General features: G+C 42.2%; 1 protein-coding gene across 1 annotated transcript in view; it reads left to right on the forward strand.

The window, feature by feature from the left end:
• The window catches only part of CD109 (CD109 molecule), a 139800-nt gene that overhangs the window by 98379 nt on the left and 22013 nt on the right, over positions 1-19408 (forward strand). Inside the window, exons 22-26 of the mRNA XM_012182386.4 lie at positions 313-457; positions 4092-4268; positions 14327-14408; positions 16393-16621; positions 17861-18026. Of these exons, the coding sequence (XP_012037776.3) occupies positions 313-457; positions 4092-4268; positions 14327-14408; positions 16393-16621; positions 17861-18026 (799 nt within the window). The remainder of the gene's footprint in view (positions 1-312; positions 458-4091; positions 4269-14326; positions 14409-16392; positions 16622-17860; positions 18027-19408) is intronic.

The raw sequence follows: 19408 nt of genomic DNA on the forward strand, positions 1-19408 counted from the left end.
CGACTCTGTGCAACGCCATACACGGCAGCCCACCAGGCTCCCCTGTCCCTAAGATTCTCCAGGCAAGAACACTGGAGTGGGTTGCCATTTCCTTTACCAATGCATGAAAGTGAAAAGTGAAAGTGAAGTTGCTCAGTGGTGCCCGACTCCTAGCGACCCCATGGACTGCAGCCCACCAGGCTCCTCTGTCCATGGGATTTTCCAGGCAAGAGTACTGGAGTGGGGTGCCATCGCCTTCTCTGTTATCTGCCTATAGTTTTTTCTAAACAGAGGAATAGAGACCATGTTAATTATGTTACTTTTTATCAACAGGCTGAAGGAATAGAAAAATCGTATTCACAATCCATCTTGCTAGATTTGACTGACAGCACGCTACAAACTACCCTGAAAACACTGAGTTTCTCCTTTCCTCCTCATACAGTGAGTGGCAGTGAGAGGGTTCAGATCACTGCAATTGGTAAGAACAGAGTATATCACCCTCACTACTGGTTTATTTGTATATGGTAATACACATTTCTCATTTATTTGTCCATGCATTTTCTTTTTTAATAAATTATTTAAATTGAAGTACAGTTGATTGACCATGTTTTGGGGAAACAGTAAAGTGATTCAGTTATACATATGTATATATATATATATTTTTTTCAGATCCTGTTCCATTATAGTTTATTACAAGAAATTCAATATAGTTGCCTGTAATACACAGTAGGTCCTTTTTAGGTATATTTTCTTATTTAATCCTAATTAAATAAGAAGGAGTTGTAAAAAGTTTTAGTTGCTGCCAACCACTGATTACAGTAGAAAGGCAGGTAAGATGTGTGTCTGGACCAGTTCTTCTCAGTCTTCAAGGCGCGCATGGATCTTCTGGGGACTCTGTGTGAAGGTGGATTCTGGCTCAGTAGGCGTTCTGCGTTTCTAACAGGTTCCCAGGTGTTGCTGATGTTTCTGGCGAGCAGTCCACTGTTTGAGTAGCCAGGCCACGGTATTGTGTGGCTGGAGGGAGGAGTTGTTCTGCCTTTGTGGCTCTCAGTCACTGGTGAATATCACAGCCTTCTGTGGCGCTTTGAAAATACGCAAATGTCCGGGTTCCACTCCCAGTCTGCTCGGTGAGACTCCCTTGGGCTATGGCTAGGGCATGCATGTTTTGGAAAGGTTCTGCTAGTGCTTCTGACAACCAGAAGCTGAGGACCACTGCCTCGGGCAGTTCTCTGTGCAGAACACAAGTACCCTGTACTGACTTAGTACCCACTGACTTAGTCTCCTTCTCCTAGTTGCCTTGGTAACCCCAAAGGACTTTCAACCATTAGAACTTCCACAGAAATGGCTTATTTGTATAGTTGTGCTTTACAAATAACTGAAAGAAATGTTTAGATTTTGTTGTTGTTCAGTCGCTCAGTCGTGTCCGACTTTGTGACCCTGTGGACTGCAGCACGCCAGACTTCCTTGTCCTTCACTATCTCCTGGAGTTTGCTCAAACTTGGGTTGATGATGCCATCCAACCATCTCATCCTCTGTCGCCCCCTTCTCCTCCTGCCCTTAATCTTTCCCACCATCAGGGTCTTTTCCAATGAGTCGGCTCTTTGCATCAGGTAGCCCAGGTACTGGAAATGTTTCGATTACTGACATCTAAATAATTTGTTAGGTCTTTGAGGTTTCAAGACCTAAGGCACTTTTTCGGAGGTTCTTTTGAATCTCACCTGCAGGTGTGGTGCTTTTTATTATTACTCCAAACCATCAGTCCCTCTAGAGAGGGCTTTTTGGGGAGCTTAGATGTAATTCTTAAGAAGAAATAAACAAACTCTCTGTTAAGGAGAACGCATCCTGCTTCAGCACGCCCCGCAGTGGTGGGGTGCTGGGAGATGGTATGGCGTGTGTGCACCCATACAGAGGGAAGAGCTCGAAGTTTTTTCTTTTTAAGCTTTTTATTTTGTATTGGGGTAAAGGCTACCCACTCCAGTATTCTGGCCTGGAGAATTCCATAGACCGTACAGTCCATGGTGTCGGAAAGAGTCAGATACGACTGAGTGATAGCTTATGGTGAACGGTGTCGGATTTGTCATCTCCAAAGAAGATTTAACTTCGGGACCAGGGACCAGGCTTGATCACTCAGGAGCTTTTGTGTAGCCGAGTTTTATTAAAGTGAAAAGGAACAGGGAAAGCTTCTGACATAGACATCGGAAGGGGAACGGAGAATGCCCCCCTTGCTAGTGTTAGCAAGGGAGTTAAATACTTTTTAAATTGGTTATTACAGTAAATCAAAAGAATGTCTCAAGGTTGTAAACATCTTACTAGACTCACTCCCATAATATACATTTTAAGATAACAGAAGATTTAGAAGATTTTCAGGAAGGAGAAACATGTCCTCAAGCAGGGTATATTATTGTTATATAATCCTTACTAAGGAATGTAGGAGAAAACGTTTGTCCTTTCCTCCTTGAGAATTTCAGACCCCTGTCTCCTCCTTGAGAGCCCCAGACCCCTTTCTCCTCCTCGGGGACCCTGGCCTTCTTACCAGCCTGCCTAGGAACTGTTTCTCTTGTGAGCGGCTGTCACTGTCTTTCATAGCCAGTTAACAGTGTGGTAGTTTCGGGTGAACAGTGAAGGTACGCAGCCACACGTATACATGCATCCATTCTCCCCCAAACTCCCATCCCATCCCGGCTGCCACATAACATTGAGCAGAGTTCCATGTGCTATACAGTAGGTCCCTGTTGGTTATCCACTTATAATAAAGCAGTGTATATATCTGGAGAAGGCAATGGCAACCCACTCCAGTACTCTTGCCTGGAGGATCCCATGGAGGGAGGAGCCTGGTAGGCTACAGTCCATGGGGTCGCAAAGAGTCGGACACGACTGAGCAATTTCACTTTCACATATGTTCATCCCCAAACTCCCTAACTATCCCTTCCCCCCAAGAGCCTTGAAGTTTGAGTGTGTACCATCTTTCCTTATGTTGGAATGAATCTGCCTGTGATTGTTGACTATTCTGAAGTTTAATTTTAAAGTTTGATTTAAAGTAATGTTTTTTTCAAGTTTTATTTTTATATAGTATTTATTTTTAAAAACCTGTTTGGTTTTTTATTTTCTATTAAAAAACCTATTTGTGTTTTCCTTGGTGAATATTGGCTTGCTTCTTTGAATATTAAAAGTCCAAGTTTATGTTCACTTCGAATATTAAAAGCATAATATGCAGTAGTGGTAATAATAAGAAACAAAACCTGCCCTGGTGTTTACTTCTCTGAGTTAACATCTAAAGTTTGAGACGTGGTACTCTCGCATGACTGCAGCCTACCCACGTGAAAGTCTTCCTCTCTTATTTGGATTCATTTTTCTAGGAGCAAGTTTTTAATAGGTATTTGGACTTGGAATGGTGACATTTTTAAAGTAAACCACACTGACGAATGTTCTTCTCTACACAGTTCAACCATAGTGAGGTCAAAATTAGAACTCAGCCTTTACATTTCTAAATTTTTACTTATTTTCTAGAGTCATGGTGTTAGAATGTAGGTAGAGGAATGTGGGTAAGAGTGTGTTTTGTTTAACTTTACATTATTAACTTTGAAAAGTACTTTTAACCGTTTTGATCCTGAGACTCACTGAAACGTATATACCAGTTAGTTCTACTTTGTTGTTGAAAATAAAGCACATTGAAAAATACCACAAGCCCTGCCCTTAGGACGTCATTTCTCAAGATTGTATAGTGTATTAGTAAGGAAGTCAAAATAAAGTTCTATTTATGTGAAGAATACTAATAGTAAAACTTTACTTCCCTGTATAAGAATGATGATTTCCTAATGCAAATCCTGACATTTTGGTTAGAAATTAAAAAAAAAAAAACTTACAGTTTGCTTATATGTGCTGTATCTTTGAGCTAAAAGTCTCCTAATTGCTGCATAATCTACAAGTTCAGTACCATTGTATAATCATTTATTTGACCAATCTTCCTAAAAGCCTGATGTAAAGTTTCTGCTGTGTTCCTGGCAGTGAGACAGTCAGAGTGCTTCAGTGTTGGGCGCCTTCTGCTCTCTTTGCCACTAGGAGGTATAGTTATTGGGGATTTGCTGACCTTGATAAGTATCCTGTGCTTTCAGGAGATATTCTTGGTTCTTCCATCAATGGCTTGGACTCCCTGATTCGGATGCCTTATGGCTGTGGTGAACAGAACATGATAAATTTTGCTCCAAATATTTATGTTTTGGATTATCTGACTAAAAAGAAACAATTGACTGAGAATTTAAAAGAAAAAGCCCTTTCTTTTATGAGGCAAGGTAAGCATTTTAGAAATATACTTTTTTTTTTTTTTTTGGTAAAAATGCATTTGCTTCTGTTTTTGGTTTGTTTTTGGTCAGAGTTGACTCTAGACTGTATTTCAAAATGGACGGATTTTGTCTTTGCTGTGTGATTGTGACATGGGATGGTGTGGAATGTGCTAAAAGTGTTAACAGCTGTCACTACTTGTCCTCAGCTCCAGGCTCACTGACTGCTGCTAAGATGTTTGTTAAAAAGGAGTTTGATCCTGGAGGGGCTTATATTTTCATAAGGGATTGGAAATTTAATGTCACTTAAAAATCTGATGGTGAAGGACAGGCAAGGCTGGTGTGCTGCAGTTCATGGGGTCGCAAAGAGGTGGACACGACTTAGTGACTGAACAACATCAAAAATCTGAAGAAATGAGTATTCATTGAGTCATTCCACATGTCTGGAATATCTCTTAGGAGCCAGGGTCAGTTCCCATGCTGAGGCAGCAGGAAGTCAGGCCTTTCCTCCCAGGGAAGTCCGTGTTCAGTGGAGAAAGTCTGTATGTAATGAACACGTGTGGCATCACGTGCAGGGGGCTTTTAACATTCGAAGTAGCTGGGGGCTAGGAGGGAAGAGTGAGTATGGGGGCCCCTCCTGGCCACATGGAAAACATGATAACTCTGCCCTGGCGCCCTGGGGAGGCTGATGCTGTTTGCAGACACACAGATGCTCTGTGTCTACAAGTTACTACTACTAATAATTAACATTGGTTGATGCTTACAAATGTGGCAGGCAGTGTTCTAAGCACCTTACATAGTATTTTACTTACTGGTCACAGTCAGTATGGTTATTGTCCTCCTCTTTTTACAGATGAAAGTCTGTAAACACAGAAAAATTCCCTAACTTGTTAGGTCACTTAGCAGGTGAGTGGCAGACCTGGGGTCTGAACTCACTGTCTGGCCCCAGAATCCATACTCTTAATGTCCGTACTTAGGAGAAAATGGAAAGTTGTGAGGCATTTTTAACAATGTAAACTTGATTTTTTCCCAATACTCTAAAAGCTAGCCACCCAGAGTCACAGTTTCAGCTTTGCGCTTCCATTAGGGGACCTCTAGCAAGATCTAGATGGCTCAGGGGTAGAGAATCCGCCTGCCAATACAGGAGATGCTGGTTTAATCCCTGGGTCAGAAAGATGCCCTGGAGAAGGAAATGGCAACCCACTCCAGTATACTTGCCTAGGAAATCACATGCACAGAAGAGCCTGGTGAGCTACAGTCCGTGGGGTCACAGAACAACTGGGCATGATTTAGTGACTAAACAAGAAGAAGTAACATCTCTGTGTGGCTGAGTTTATCATTCTGCACAGTTTGGGGTACCTGCTGTCCATCAAACTGATGAGGAAATTGGTCAGAATTATAGGAAACTGCTTGTTCAATATAATCTATAAATTGAATGGACACTTTCCATCCTACCTTTTTTAAAACAATGAATGGGTTAAATGCCAATAGACGCAAGCTTGTTAGTGATTTGGCTAACTTTTCCACAGCTAAGAATGAGAAAACTCAGTATAGACGTCATTTTAATGTGAGCTTTTCTTCCAGGTTCCCTCATTATGAAGGGGCATGTTTATCCTAAACTAACTGCTGTGTAATAATGATAATAACTTACCCTGTTTTACACATATTTTAATTTAATTTTCACAAAAGCCCTTGGAGATAGGAGACTGTTATTGCTTCCATTTTGCTGATGAGAAAACTGAGGTATGGGAGGCTAAATAACTTCCCCATGGTTCCACTGGATGGTCTGCCTCCCAAGTCCATGGTCAGAATGCCAAGAGATAGCATTACTTTGCAACATTCTTAGGTTGTTGGAAGCAATAGGAGAGGATGGAGGAATTGGCCAGGAATTGGGCCAAGACTCTTCAGTATGACCAACATGCAAGAGGTCTCAATGGGAGTTCTGAAAAAATAGGAAGGGAGGCCCATGGCCCCTGTAGGGAAAAAGAGGCCAGAGGTTAGAATCTCGGGTGTCAGGTCAGACCAGAGTGAGTTGTGAGATGTTAGATCCAGGAAGCTGAGCTGCAGTCAGTTTCCTGAGTGCCCCTTGGGCTAGGTGGGCAAACACGGGCTGAGTGCAAGTCTGGGGCTGCGTGGGAGGACAGACTTAAGGGAGGCTGGGGACTGGGATCAGGGCTGGATGTGACCTGACTTCTGCAGTGAAGGAGATAGTGGTAGAGTTTCCATCAAATTAGAGCCAGGTGTTTCAGGCATTTAGGTTTCCCTGGTGGCTCAGATGGTAAAGAATCTGCAATGTAGGAGAAGTTCCGATCCCTGGGTCGGAAAGATCCCCTGGAGAAGGAAATGACAACCCATTCCAGTATTCTTGCCTAGAAAATTCTGTGGACAGAAGAGCCTGGTGGGCCATAATCCCTGAGGTCACAAAGAGCTGGACACGACGGAGTGACTGATACTTTGCAGGAATTTATGACATCTCATGCCCAGGTCCTTAGGTCCTCTAGGAAATTCTCAAAGATGTAGCAATTGGTGCTTTCTGTACTGAAAGAAAGTGAAAGTGAAGTCGCTCAGTCCTGTCCGACTCTTTGCGACCCCATGGACTGTAGCCTACCAGGCTCCTCTCTCCATGCGATTTTCCAGGCAATAATACTGGAGTGGATTGCCATTTCCTTCTCCAGGGGATCTTCCCAACCCAGGGATTGAACCCGGGTCTCCCGCATTGTAGATAGATGCTTTACCATCTGAGCCACCAGGGAGGTACTGAGCTGCCCCTTAAAAATTATTCTCCTTTCTGCATATGTTTGTGAATCAGCCATGTTTTTTTCAGTTTAGCTATTAACTTATTTAAAACCAATGGTAAAAATATCAAATGTTCTATCATATATGCAGAAAACACATGTTATTAATGTTTCAAGAAAAATGGTACTTATATACTAAGACATTTCCTCTGTGATTTCCAAGTACTTATGATCTTCATGTAATGCATCTTTGCATGTCCTCTACCTGGAATGGCCTTCATGATCTATGAACTATGTTTGCTTGATAAAATCCACTGATTTTAAAAGTGATTCAGTCATATTTTAAATATATAAATACAGGAGCTGCTTTTTTTCCAAGAGGCAAGCTTATTGGAAACAGGGTAACAGGGTAAGTTATTATCATTATTACACATTAGTTAGTTTAGGATAAACGTGTCCCTTCCTAATGAGGGAACCTGGAGGAAAAGCTCACATTAAAATAATGTCTTTACTGAGTTTTCTAATTCTTAACTGTGGAAAAGTTAGCCAAATCACTAACAAGCTTGCCTTGAACTTGATTAAGTTTAAGCAGTGGTACCAGGGATTCTTGGTATAGTGTTCAGTTCAGTCGCTCAGTCATGTCTGACTCTTTGCGACCCCATGAACCGCAGCACGCCAGGCCTCCCTGTCCATCACCAACTCCCAGAGTCCATCCAAACGCATGTCCATCGAGTCAGTGATGCCATCCAGCCATCTCATCCTCGGTTGTCCCTTCTCCTCCTGCCCCTATCCCTCCCAGCATCAGGGTCTTTTCCAGTGAGCCAGCTCTTCACATCAGGTGGCCAAAGTACTAAGTTTCAGCTTCAACATCAGTCCTTCCAATGAACATCCAGGACTGATCTGCTTTAGGATGGACTGGTTGGGTCTCCTTGCAGTCCAAGGGACTCTCAAGAGTCTCCAACACCACAGGTTCAAAAGCATCAATTCTTCGGCACTCAGCTTTCTTTATAGTCCTACTCTCACAACCATACGTGACCACCGGAAAAACCATAGCCTTGACTAGACAGACCTTTGTTGGCAAAGTAATGTCTCTGCTTTTTAACATGCTGCCTAGGTTGGTCATAACTTTCCTTCCAAGGAGTAAGCATCTTTTAATTTCATGGCTGCAGTCACCATCTGCCGTGATTTTGGAGCCCAGAAAAATAAAGTCTGCCACTGTTTCCACTGTTTCCCCATCTGTTTGCCATGAAGTGATGGGACTGGATGCCATGTTCTTAGTTTTCTGAATGTTGAGCTTTAAGCCAACTTTTTCACGCTCCTCTTTCACTTTCATCAAGAGGCTTTTTAGTTCTTCCTCAAGTTCTGCCATAAAGGTGGTGTCATCTGCATATTTGAGGTTATTGATATTTCTCCCGGCAATCTTGGTTCCAGCTTGCGCTTCTTCCAGCCCAGCGTTTCTCACGATGTACTCTGCATATAAGTTAAATAAGCAGAGTGACAATATACAGCCTTGACATACTCCTTTTCCTATTTGGAACCAGTCTGTTGTTCCATGTCCAGTTCTAACTGTTGCTTCCTGACCTGCATATAGGTTTCTCAAGAGGCAGGTCAGGTGGTCTGGTATTCCCATCTCTTGAACAATTTTCCACAGTTTATTGTGATCCACACAGTCAAAGGCTTTGGCATAGTGTATGCCACACTAAAATCAGGTGAGATGTTGGTATAGAGCCATAATAGTTATAGTTAAGGAGATGAGTAAAAACTATTTTTCATAACTGCATCTTTTACAGACAAGATTTGGCTGGTCAAGTAGAGAGTATGTAGGCACTAGACTGGTGCTTTATAACTTGATATATTACATTCTTTGAGATATTCTTTGATATATTACATTCTTTGAGAGAGTATAGAGAACAGAGAAGCCTGGCATGCTGCAGTCCATAGGGTCACAAAGAGTAGGACACGACTTAGTGACTGAACAACAACAAATAAAATAAAGTGAAATATTTTAGAAAATGCCACTGATGGAATATTTTATATATTTCCAGAATGTTGGCCAATCAAATATCAATGCTTTAAAGAGACAGAATAAGTTTTCTAGCATGAACCATTTGGAGTGAAAGTCACTCAGTCGTATCCGACTCTTTGCGACCCCCTGGACTATACAGTCCATGGGATTCTCCAGGCCAAAATACTGGAGTGGGTAGCCTTTCCCTTCTCCAGGGAATCTTCCCAACCCAGGGATTGAACCCAGGTCTCCCTCATTGCAGGCAGATTCTTTACCAGCTGAGCCACAAGGGAAGCCCATTAAGGAATAATAATTTACCCCTTAAGAATTTGAGTTTTTGTCCTAGCCACTTTGCTGTGGGTTAGTATTCACAGATGCCCTAAAAAATGAACACTCCAAATCCTCAGTATCCGGGTTTTTTTTTGTGTGTTGTTGTTGTTCTGAAAGGAGTGCTGGTCCTCCAGGCCTGTCGCAGCAAGGTATGTGCCAAACTGCAGTTTCAAAGCAGCCGTGCATTGCATTTGCTGGTTGCTAGAGGGCGCAGAGCCGCCAGAGGGCAGTAGAGGCTGTGTGGGCAGAATGAAGAGCCCTGGAGCTGGGAGGTGGGCGAGCCCCCTACCGCGTGGGGTGGAGCCATGGTTCTGGCTTCGGTGGGGGCTGTCAGCCCTGGGCTCTGAACCGTGCCTCCTGCTCTGGGCTGGTTTCCCAGCCTCGTTTCTCCACCTGTAAGATATGGGTAAATGAGCACCCACTTCTCAGGGCTGTTTTGAAGACTGAATGAAGTATTTTCACGTAGAGTAAATGCCCAGGAACTACCAGCTGTCATATACTTAGTTGCATCTAAACTAGGAGATAGGACCTCAGGTCAGCAAGTCAGTGCTGCCTGTTCCGCCTCTAAGAACAAGTGTGAGTCCCTCCACTCTCCCCATCCCAGCCCGATGGCTTTATTCTGACGCGTGGTTGCTCCCCAGCTACTCCAGTGGCTTCCTGAATAACACTCTTTGTCAACATGCTCACCTTCCTTTAATTCAGTTTCTGCATATTTTATAATAGAAAGGATCTTTGGATAATGTCAAGATCATGAGACTTTCGTAAGTTCTCCTGCGGATTCCTGGCTGGGGCTTGCAGGCCCTGAGCGAACGCGGGACCCTTCTTTCACATGTCCTGCAACTACCCCCTCAGGGCTCTGTCCTGCTGTCTGGTGCGCTCCCAGGGCCGCGGTGCGCAGGGTCTTCCCACCCGTCCTGCCTTCTCCTGGGGTGCTCTCCCTCCGCATCTTTCCAAGGCTGGCTCTTTCTGGTCATCTAAGTGGTGTTTTCCTCAAAGTGGCCTTCTCTGGCCTGTTAGTAGCTCTGACTTAAATTATGCCATTTAATATTCTTAAATTATGCCACTTAGTATATTCTTCATCATACTTGACATTATTTAAAATGTTCTTGTTTTTCCATTATCTGTCTCCTGCCCTAGAAGGTAAGCTCCCTGACAGTGGGAACTGCTTGAATCTCTTCTCCACAGGGTGACCATTTGGGCCTCTCAGTACGTGAAGAATGGGTGAGGATATTCGTATCAGCGTTAACTTCGTTGGGCTTTAGGTTGATCATACTAATGTGGAGCTTGAGTCTAGAAGATCTCTCAGGTGTTTCCACGATGCATGGTTATTTCTAAACACCACAGTGTCTACCTGGCTCTGGCAGGTTTTTATGAACTAGGAAATGTGACTAGAGATTTGAACCTGTTACCTTTTGAGCTGGCGAAATGGCTGATGGGAATCAGTCCAGCTGTTGTTGTTCATTTGCTCAGTCGTGTGCAACTCTTTGTGACCCCATGGAGTGCAGCGCGCCAGGCCTCCCTGTCCTTCACTGTCCCCTGGAGTCTGCTCAAACTCATGTCCACTGAATTGATGATGTCATCCAACCATCTTCTGTTGTCCCCTTCTCCTCCTGCCTTCATTCTTTCCCAGCATCAGGGTCTTTTCAAATGAGTCAGTTCTTTGCATGAGGTGGCCAAAGTATTGGAGGTTCAGCTTCAGCATCAGTCCTTCCAGTGAACACCCAGGACTTCCAATGAACACCCTTTAGGATGGGCTGGTTAGATCTCCTTGCAGTCCAAGGGACTCTCTAGAGTCTTCTCCAGTGAGCTCCTCAAAAATGCATCTTTTCACATGATGAACTAAATCATATTAGTTATAAAGTAGTAGACAAAAACTTCTCTGTGTCATGATTTTCATTATGAGATCAGTGCCTCATTTCAGGGACTCTGTTTTTCCTTTTGCTATCACGTTTGCCAAAGTTTTAAAAAATATACCATAGTTGTTTTAAATTTTTTAAGGGATTAAAGTGGCTTTGACACAAGTCATGATTATATTATTAAATACATTTGTGAACAGCGCATGGTTTTCCTTAAATCATGCTTGGCCCAGGAGCCCTGTGACCTAACCCTGTATTATTATTATTTTTTTATCGAAACAACAGTTACATCATTGAATGAAGTATCTTTTACTGTCAAAAAGAAAAGAGAGTCATAAAATGAAAACTTGTTCAAATATTTAAATTGTAGTTCCTGCAGCTCAGTTTTTCAAGTAAGACCAAACTTAGTTGAAAACACATTATACTTTCTCTGTTGAAAGAAAGACAAGGAACAGCAGGTTTCAGAACTCTGATGCTGCATTTGGCCTTCACAAGAATGGCTAGAGGCAATAGTGAAGATGCTAAAAAAAGTGTTGGTGAATTTCTCACTGTCCATTTCATATCAGAAAGAGTAAGGAAGTTAATAATGAATACTTTACTTTTAGTATAGAGAATATTTTAATCAGTTTTTTTTTTTGCCAGAGAAAGATACAGCCACAAACAGCTGATTTTACTTCTCTTATTTGCATGCAGTTGTGACACTTGTGATAAACTAAGACAAATCATGTTGAGAACTTTGCTTTTCTATGTGCTTCTATGAGTGGTACTTTCCTCTTTATTATGATAAATTGTACATATTTTACATTCATGACTATTCCAAAGAAAATTCATGACCCACAATGTATATATCTTGTCCGACCCTTTATAAACAACAGTTCATGTGTCATTATTTTAAATTTTAGAAGTGTCTGTTAATTCTGATTATATATTACTTTCTAATGCAAGAGCTCTTCATGAAACTATGGACTTAAAGGCAGTACTCTTATTTCCTCATAAACTTTTGGAGAAAACCATGTTTTTGCCTTTCTCATCTGGAGATGAAAAGTCTCCAATTTAGGTGACTACCCTGGAACACTGAATTACTATACTAACAATAAAGCTTACAGCCAAGCAAGCTGTCTGTTTCTCTTATGGAATTGGATGGCTTGGAGGACAAGTAGCCACGGGTTCTCTCATGATACATGGGTGGCTTCAGACAGGGGAGGACGCCTCACCGGAGATCCTCTTGGTTCTGGTTCCCTCCTCTTTTGCCCAGGGAGCAGAGCTGGAGGTTTGGAGTCTCAGTTTCACCTAAACCAGCTCAGGAAATGTACTCCGTGCCTGGAGACTATCTGCGAGTCATCCCCCTCCTCGGGGCTGGCTGCTCCCGGAGAAAGAACTGTGCCAGTTGTTGATATTAATGGCGATGGTTGGAGGTCAGCCAGCTGAGGGGTAATTTCCCTACGTGCTGATCTCATCTCTCTGAAGGTTTCACAGGGACCCATCCTGGGAACTGCCGCTGATGTGACTCAGGCGAGGCACTTGGTCCTCCCCTCAGGTTGGTCCATCTTCCACAGAAGCACCTCCTCTAGCGCTGGAGGGACCTGGAGCATCCCTTGCCTTTTCTCCCCTTCCCTTCCTCTCCTCCCTGTAGTTTGTTGTCTGCCTTTCAACTTTGCCTCTAGCATTTTGCCATGGGAAAGTTTAAAACAATTTTGTTGCTATTATCAATTTTTTTCCCTTAAATTTGGATGGTTAGAAAGTCCTTTTCTACACCCATGTTAGAGAGCAATGTCTATTGTTTTTTGAGAGCATGTAAAAGGTACTGTGCAAAGGACTTTTAATATATATAACAATTTTTAATTTTCTACTAGAGTATAGCTGATTAATAATGTTGTGATAGTTTCAGGCAAACAGGGAAGAGACTCAGCCATACCTATACATGTATCCATTCTCCCTGGACTCCCCTCCCATCCAGGCTGCCATGTAACACTGAGCAGAGTTGCCTGCGCTGTGCAGTAGGTCTTGTTGGTTGTTATACTGGGTGAAGTAAGTCAGACAGAGAAAGAGAAATAGCATATGACATCCCTTATATGTAGAATCTAAAAAGAAATGATACAAACGAACTTATTTACAAAGCAGGAACAGACTTACAGAGAACGAATTTATGGCCCCTGGGGGGAGGGGTGGTGGGAAAGGACTTTTCATATATTAATTATTGAAAAAGCTCAGTGGATTAGTAGGAAGCAGCAGCTTTGGAAACAGATTGACCTTGGCTAGTGCCTAACTTCAATGCCTACCAGTGTGTGACCTTGCACATGACGTATTCTGAGTTCCTGTCTCCTCATCTCTAAAAAATGGGATTATCATAGAGTTGTGGGAGTATCAGAGTTATACCTGTAAAGGGCTTTGACCAGTTCCGGACACACAGTCAGTGTTGGATAACTTACTTATCATAATATTTCGTATTAAATTGGGCTTCCCTCATGTCTCAGACAGTAAAGAATCTGCCTGCAATGCGGGAGACCTGAGTTTGATCCCTGGTTTGGGAAGATCCCCTGGAGAAGGGAATGGAAACCCACTCCAGTATTCTGGCCTGGAGAATCCCATGGACAGAGGAGCCTGGTGGGCTGCAGTCCATGGGGTCGCAAAGAACTGGACATGACAGAAGCAACTTAGCATACAAGCGTTGAAACCATTGTAGTTAATGCCAGACTTAAATACTCCACTTTTTAACTTACTTGCTTTATTTTTTATTTATTTATTTGACTGTACCAAGTCCTAGTTGCGGCATGTGGGATCTAGTTCCCTGACCAGGAAATGAACCTGGGCCCTCTGCACTGGGAGTGCTGAGTCTTAGCTGATGGAGCGCCAGGAGAGTCCCTGATTTACCTGCTTTCAAATGGCTAGAAATGTTGGCTGTGTAACAGTATTCTGACTTTATTCCAGTTTGGGGCTATCTCAGTTCTTAATTTGTGCATTCTACTTGGAAAGCCCTGATGTTCTTAATCTCCCACAGTATGTGATATGGAAAATATTCAGTGTTATTTGATTTCATGTCCTCTTTCCCATTTTCTGCCCATGTCTCCTCAATATGAAGTCATGATTAGAAACTTCCATTCATTGCAACTTGATCACATTGATGATCTGTTTTGTTGTCTGCAGGTTACCAGAGAGAACTGCTCTATCAGAGGGAAGATGGCTCTTTCAGTGCTTTCGGGAATGATGACCCTTCTGGAAGCACTTGGTAAGTTTCTGCTAGTGGAATGAGTCCGTGCCACAGAATGGACTCTTACTAGGCCGTGATGGCCGTGAAATGGACAGATGCATCTCTGTGTCTGCTTGGAGCCTCATTTCCCAGAGACTGAATTTAAAAGAGATTCTCCCCTTCAAATATGGCTTTAAAAGACTAATAAATCAGACGCCTTTATTTAGAAAAGATAAGCCATAAATTCTCTTTCTCTCTCTCTCTCTCTCTTTTTTTTTTTTTTTTGGTGGGAAAAGCAGCAATAAAATACTTTATGATGATGGTGCAGCTGGCAAGAAAAATTGGTTAGAAATACAGGGTATTGGGACATAGTTCTTTTAAGATTTTTTTAAAGATCACTTTAAAAAATGTTTTAGTTATTTATTGGCCTCACTGCACAGAATGTGGGATCTTATTTCCCCGACCAGAGATTGAACCCATACTCTGTGCAGTGGATGCTCAGAGTTTTAACCACTGGACCACGTGGGGAGTCCAGGTTTTTTTTTTTAATCAGAGACAATTCAACATGAATTTTGTGGTAATACAGTCAATGTCGTTTCTTTAAGGTTATTTTTTTGTGAAAAAACACTGAGGGGGTCAAATAATGAACATTCAGTTTCCTCCAGAATGAAAGCTCTGTGTGGCTGATTTTGAATTGAATGATTACTCTCTTCTTGAACTATCTTCAACTTTGTTTACATTCAGAAAAAGACAGGCTAATTATATCAGTAGAGTTAGTTAAAGTGTGCTGTGGTGAAAGCCTTCTAAACGCAGTAGTTGATTGGCAAACATTATGCGCATGCTGCATTTCCACTGTGGGTCACCAGGGGGCTCTGCATCTTTGTTTCAGCCACTGTCTCCCTGTCTCACCCAGACCCTCCAGGCTTGCTGCAGTCTGGGGACAGAAGGCTGGGATATCCAGCACTGGCAATTAAAAGCTTCAGGCTATGTGTAAGATTTCTTATCACTTTATCGTGATCAGAGCTGGTCCAGTGGCCATGCCTAACTTCAGAGGGACCTGGAAGTGAATTCTTCTGCAAACCCAAAGTTAAAGAGAACTGCATCATATTGAATCTTAGTAATATTTACCACACTAAATCTTTTATAGGATGAATCAGATCTGCTTCAGACTTTCTTTTGGCATGAGTCAGCATATAGATCCATTAATAGAAAGGTTTCAGTGTTTTATTGCTTGATGTTCTTTTCACCTCAATATTTAGTGTTCTGTAGCAGAGATTGGCATACTTTTTCTTTAAAGGATCAGACAGTAAATATGCGAGGCACTGTCAGCTACATAGAACCTCAGTTGCATGTTTTTTCTTCTTCCCTTCACCCTATCTTCCTTTCTCCTTAAAACAACAACAACAACGACAACAACAAAAACTGTTCTAGGTGGAGGGTAAGGGTGGGAAGAGGTACATATAAGGAGATGGTGGGCTGTATTTGGCCCAGACAGTATTGGCCCACAGACTGTAATTTGCCGATTCCTGTCCTGTAGGATAGAAATATCCATTTGCTCTACTTAAAAGTACTACAGTTTGATTGTGGATTAAACATACTTCATCCATTGCTTTAGGACTGAACCAAACGTGCAATGAGATCTTCCTAGGTAAATACCCAGAACAGTCCACAGGTGAATAACCTTGGACAATTTATTTAACTCTCTCTGAGTTTCAGATTCTCAGCCTATAAAATAATGAGGTGGGATGAGATGATTTCCAGGTTCTTTTGCCAACTCTGCTGTTTTGTGAGTTGACCTGGAATTTCCCCACCACACTTACGGGAAACTATTCCCGCTGCCTGGCTGAGCTGTTTACTTTTTGTCTCTTGGTTGTTTTCTGTCCATCTGCTCCTTCTTCAGTGACTGGCCCTTTGGAAATCTTTTGATGGGGGAAAAGTGTTATTGTTGGTGTTTTCTTGCTTGGTGTAATTTGGAGGACTTTATAAAGTGTATTTTATGCAATTTTTCCCCCTTTTCACCAAGGTTGTCAGCTTTTGTTTTAAGATGTTTCCTTGAAGCTGATCCTTACATAGACATTGATCAGAATGTGTTACACAGAACATATACTTGGCTTAAAGGACATCAGAAATCCAACGGTGAATTTTGGGAGCCGGGAAGAGTGATCCACAGTGAGCTTCAAGGTGGCAATAAAAGTCCTGTAACTCTTACAGCTTATATTGTGACTTCTCTCCTGGGATATAAAAAGTATCAGGTATTTAATCTTTAATAAATAATGGGTGGGAAATCACAAGAAAGGTAGGTCTTGATGGGTCAAATACATATCTGGAAACAAAGAATTTTGCAATAGTCCATCACATTTGAAGTCTTGAATTGGAGTACTCTTTTGCTTTGCATTTGTGGATACATTCCAACAGCTGAGAATGAAAATATCAGCTCACTCTTTTGAGTAAGCTAAGAGAATTCTAAAAATGCTTTGTAACATTAAGTGTTCTTGTCATTGGTAAGATAAGTCAACACATATTTTATCATTGGATAATGATAATTAATTTTTTAGAGGACAGAAAAGTCTTCAGAATTTGGGAATGTGTTCTAGCAAACTTAGATTGTAAAGGATTTTTTTTTTTAAATTTCTAAATTACCCTGAAGCAACTATAATGTCTACTAATTTAGTAAAAAGTACAGGCCTGTGTACTAAGTGGCTTCAGTCATGTCTGGCTCTTTGTGACCCAGTGGATTATAACCTCTCCAGACAAGAATACTGGAGTGGGTTGCCATGCCCACCTCCAGGGGATCTCCCCACCCAGGGATTGAATCTGCTTGTCTTAGTCTCCTGTATTGGCAGACGGGTTCTTTACTACTAGTGCCACCTGGGAAGCCCCAGTAAAAAGTACACCCACACTCTAAAAAGCATGTTAAGTGGGCATGGATGTCTGGGTGAGGATGGGTGTGCCCAGAAAGTTATGCGAATGAGCTTAATTTTGCTCCAGAGCTGTCTCAGCGATTGATGCCTTTTACTGCTTGTTGCCGACCGCAAATAATCAAAAGCAGCCATTCTCAATATTAAGCTCCTGCAGTTTTCCTAGCCTAGTACTAGGCATGTAGAATATAACCTTTCCTCTCAGTTTAGAGCTTCAGCACCTTAGATCATATATGTGAAGTGTCTTTCTCAGGATACATTTTCTGTCCTTGTCTTAGTTCATGATAGTCAATGGGAGAAACACTGGCAAAAGCACCACTTCTTATGTTTTATTCCCTCTACAGAATGGTGCCTATTTGCTTGTAAAACCTGATAAGTGGTATTTTTTCAAAATACATGGCAGATCTTTAATTGTCAGTGATCAGGGGTGATTTCCACTGTCTGGGACAAAGTCAGATGCTTAATAGACACTGAAATTGTTTTTGAATGAATGTTTGAAAATACTTTTTATATAAATATGTATGTGGTGACAGGTTATGGTGAATAGTAAAATGTGTGTTCTTTTCTTTCCAGCCTAACATTGATGTGCAGGAGTCTATCCAGTTTTTGGAGTCTGAATTCGATAGGGGAATTTCCGACAATTACACCCTGGCACTTGTAACTTACGCACTGTCATCTGGGAGGAGCCCTAAAGCCAAGGAAGCTTTGGATATGCTGACTTGGAGAGCGGAACAGGAAGGTAAAGCGTGTAACCCCTGTGCATTGTGAAATGTGTGCTTGATATGAGAAAGTTTTATACACCAGATATGAGGGTGATTGCACTTAACATCTGAATAGGATGAAAATGCGATGCGGGTAAAATCACGGTGGGTTGACATGGTCACCCTGCGGCTGCTCTCCCCGAGGTGTTTTCTAGAGAGTTTCGTGCCTTGGGTGTTTCCTTCTTTTAGATATGTTCTGCCTTGTGGCTGTTACCCTTCCAGTTGTCTGATGCCATGTCTGGTTTTGTGGCCTTGAGTGATCACTAAGGCTATGGTTTTTGGAAAGACCTGGGCTCAAATTCTGGTTCTGTTACCTTTCTGAGCTTCAGTTTCCCTATCTGTCAGAGGGGAATAACACCTCTTTTAGGACTGGTGTGAGGATTAAATGAGATAATGTGCAGGGCTTACCACGTAGCAAGTGTTCAAAAATGTGAATTAAAATGCTAATAAAAATGCAAATATCAGAAATGCCATTAGCAAGCTGTGTGTATGATTTTTTAAACATAAACATTTTTTAACATCATAACATTTTTTAACAAACACATAACATTTTTTAACATCCACCATCCAGTCTCAATTAGGGTTAGGGTTTAGGGTTAGGGTTAGGGTTAGGGTTAGTTTTGGAATGAGCACTGCTTGTGTGCTACAATAGGACAAAAAGTACACATGTTATTACTTCCCAAATGGCCTCTATAGCCAGGGATCCAGGGGTGTGTGTGTGTGCGTGTGTGTGTGTGTGTGTGTGTGTGTGTGTGTGTGTGTGTGTGGTGGAAGGGGATGGGATGGGCAAAAATAATTTTAGGTGATGTCGACTGATTTTGAATCTCTTTGAATTCAAAACAGGCTAATTATGGAAAGTGCTTTAAAGGCTTCTGAGACTTTTAAAAACTATTGTGTTATTATTAGCGGTGCGTGTGTCCTCAGTCGTGTCTGACTCTTGGTGACCCCATGGACTGTAGCCCTCCCAGCCTCTTCTGTCCATGGGATTTCCCGAGCAAGAATACTGGAGCAGGTTGCCGTTTCCGCCTCCAGGGGATCTTCCCAACCCAGGGACTGAACCCAAGTTGTTCGCAATATCTTATGTTAAATCCTTATTGCCTCTTGCAGTGCTGGGGGCTAGAAGATTTATTGCATGGTGGCTGAAGTAGTCCTTGACATTTCTGCTTCTCTGCTTGGCTAAGTGGTAGTTGTGTTACCTTCCACTCAAATGTAATCATCATCTAAACGGTAATATGAGAGAAGGGGGAGTGGGTACTAAGTAGGATGTTTCTCCCGGGGGCTAGTAGGACTATCTCTAAGAAGATTGTTGAGCTGGCCACGGTCTCTCATTTTTTTCTTCGGTTTTGAACTTATAACACTA

Source organism: Ovis aries, chromosome 8, assembly GCF_016772045.2.
Source record: "Ovis aries strain OAR_USU_Benz2616 breed Rambouillet chromosome 8, ARS-UI_Ramb_v3.0, whole genome shotgun sequence".
In the NCBI taxonomy this organism is placed as follows: domain Eukaryota; kingdom Metazoa; phylum Chordata; class Mammalia; order Artiodactyla; family Bovidae; genus Ovis; species Ovis aries.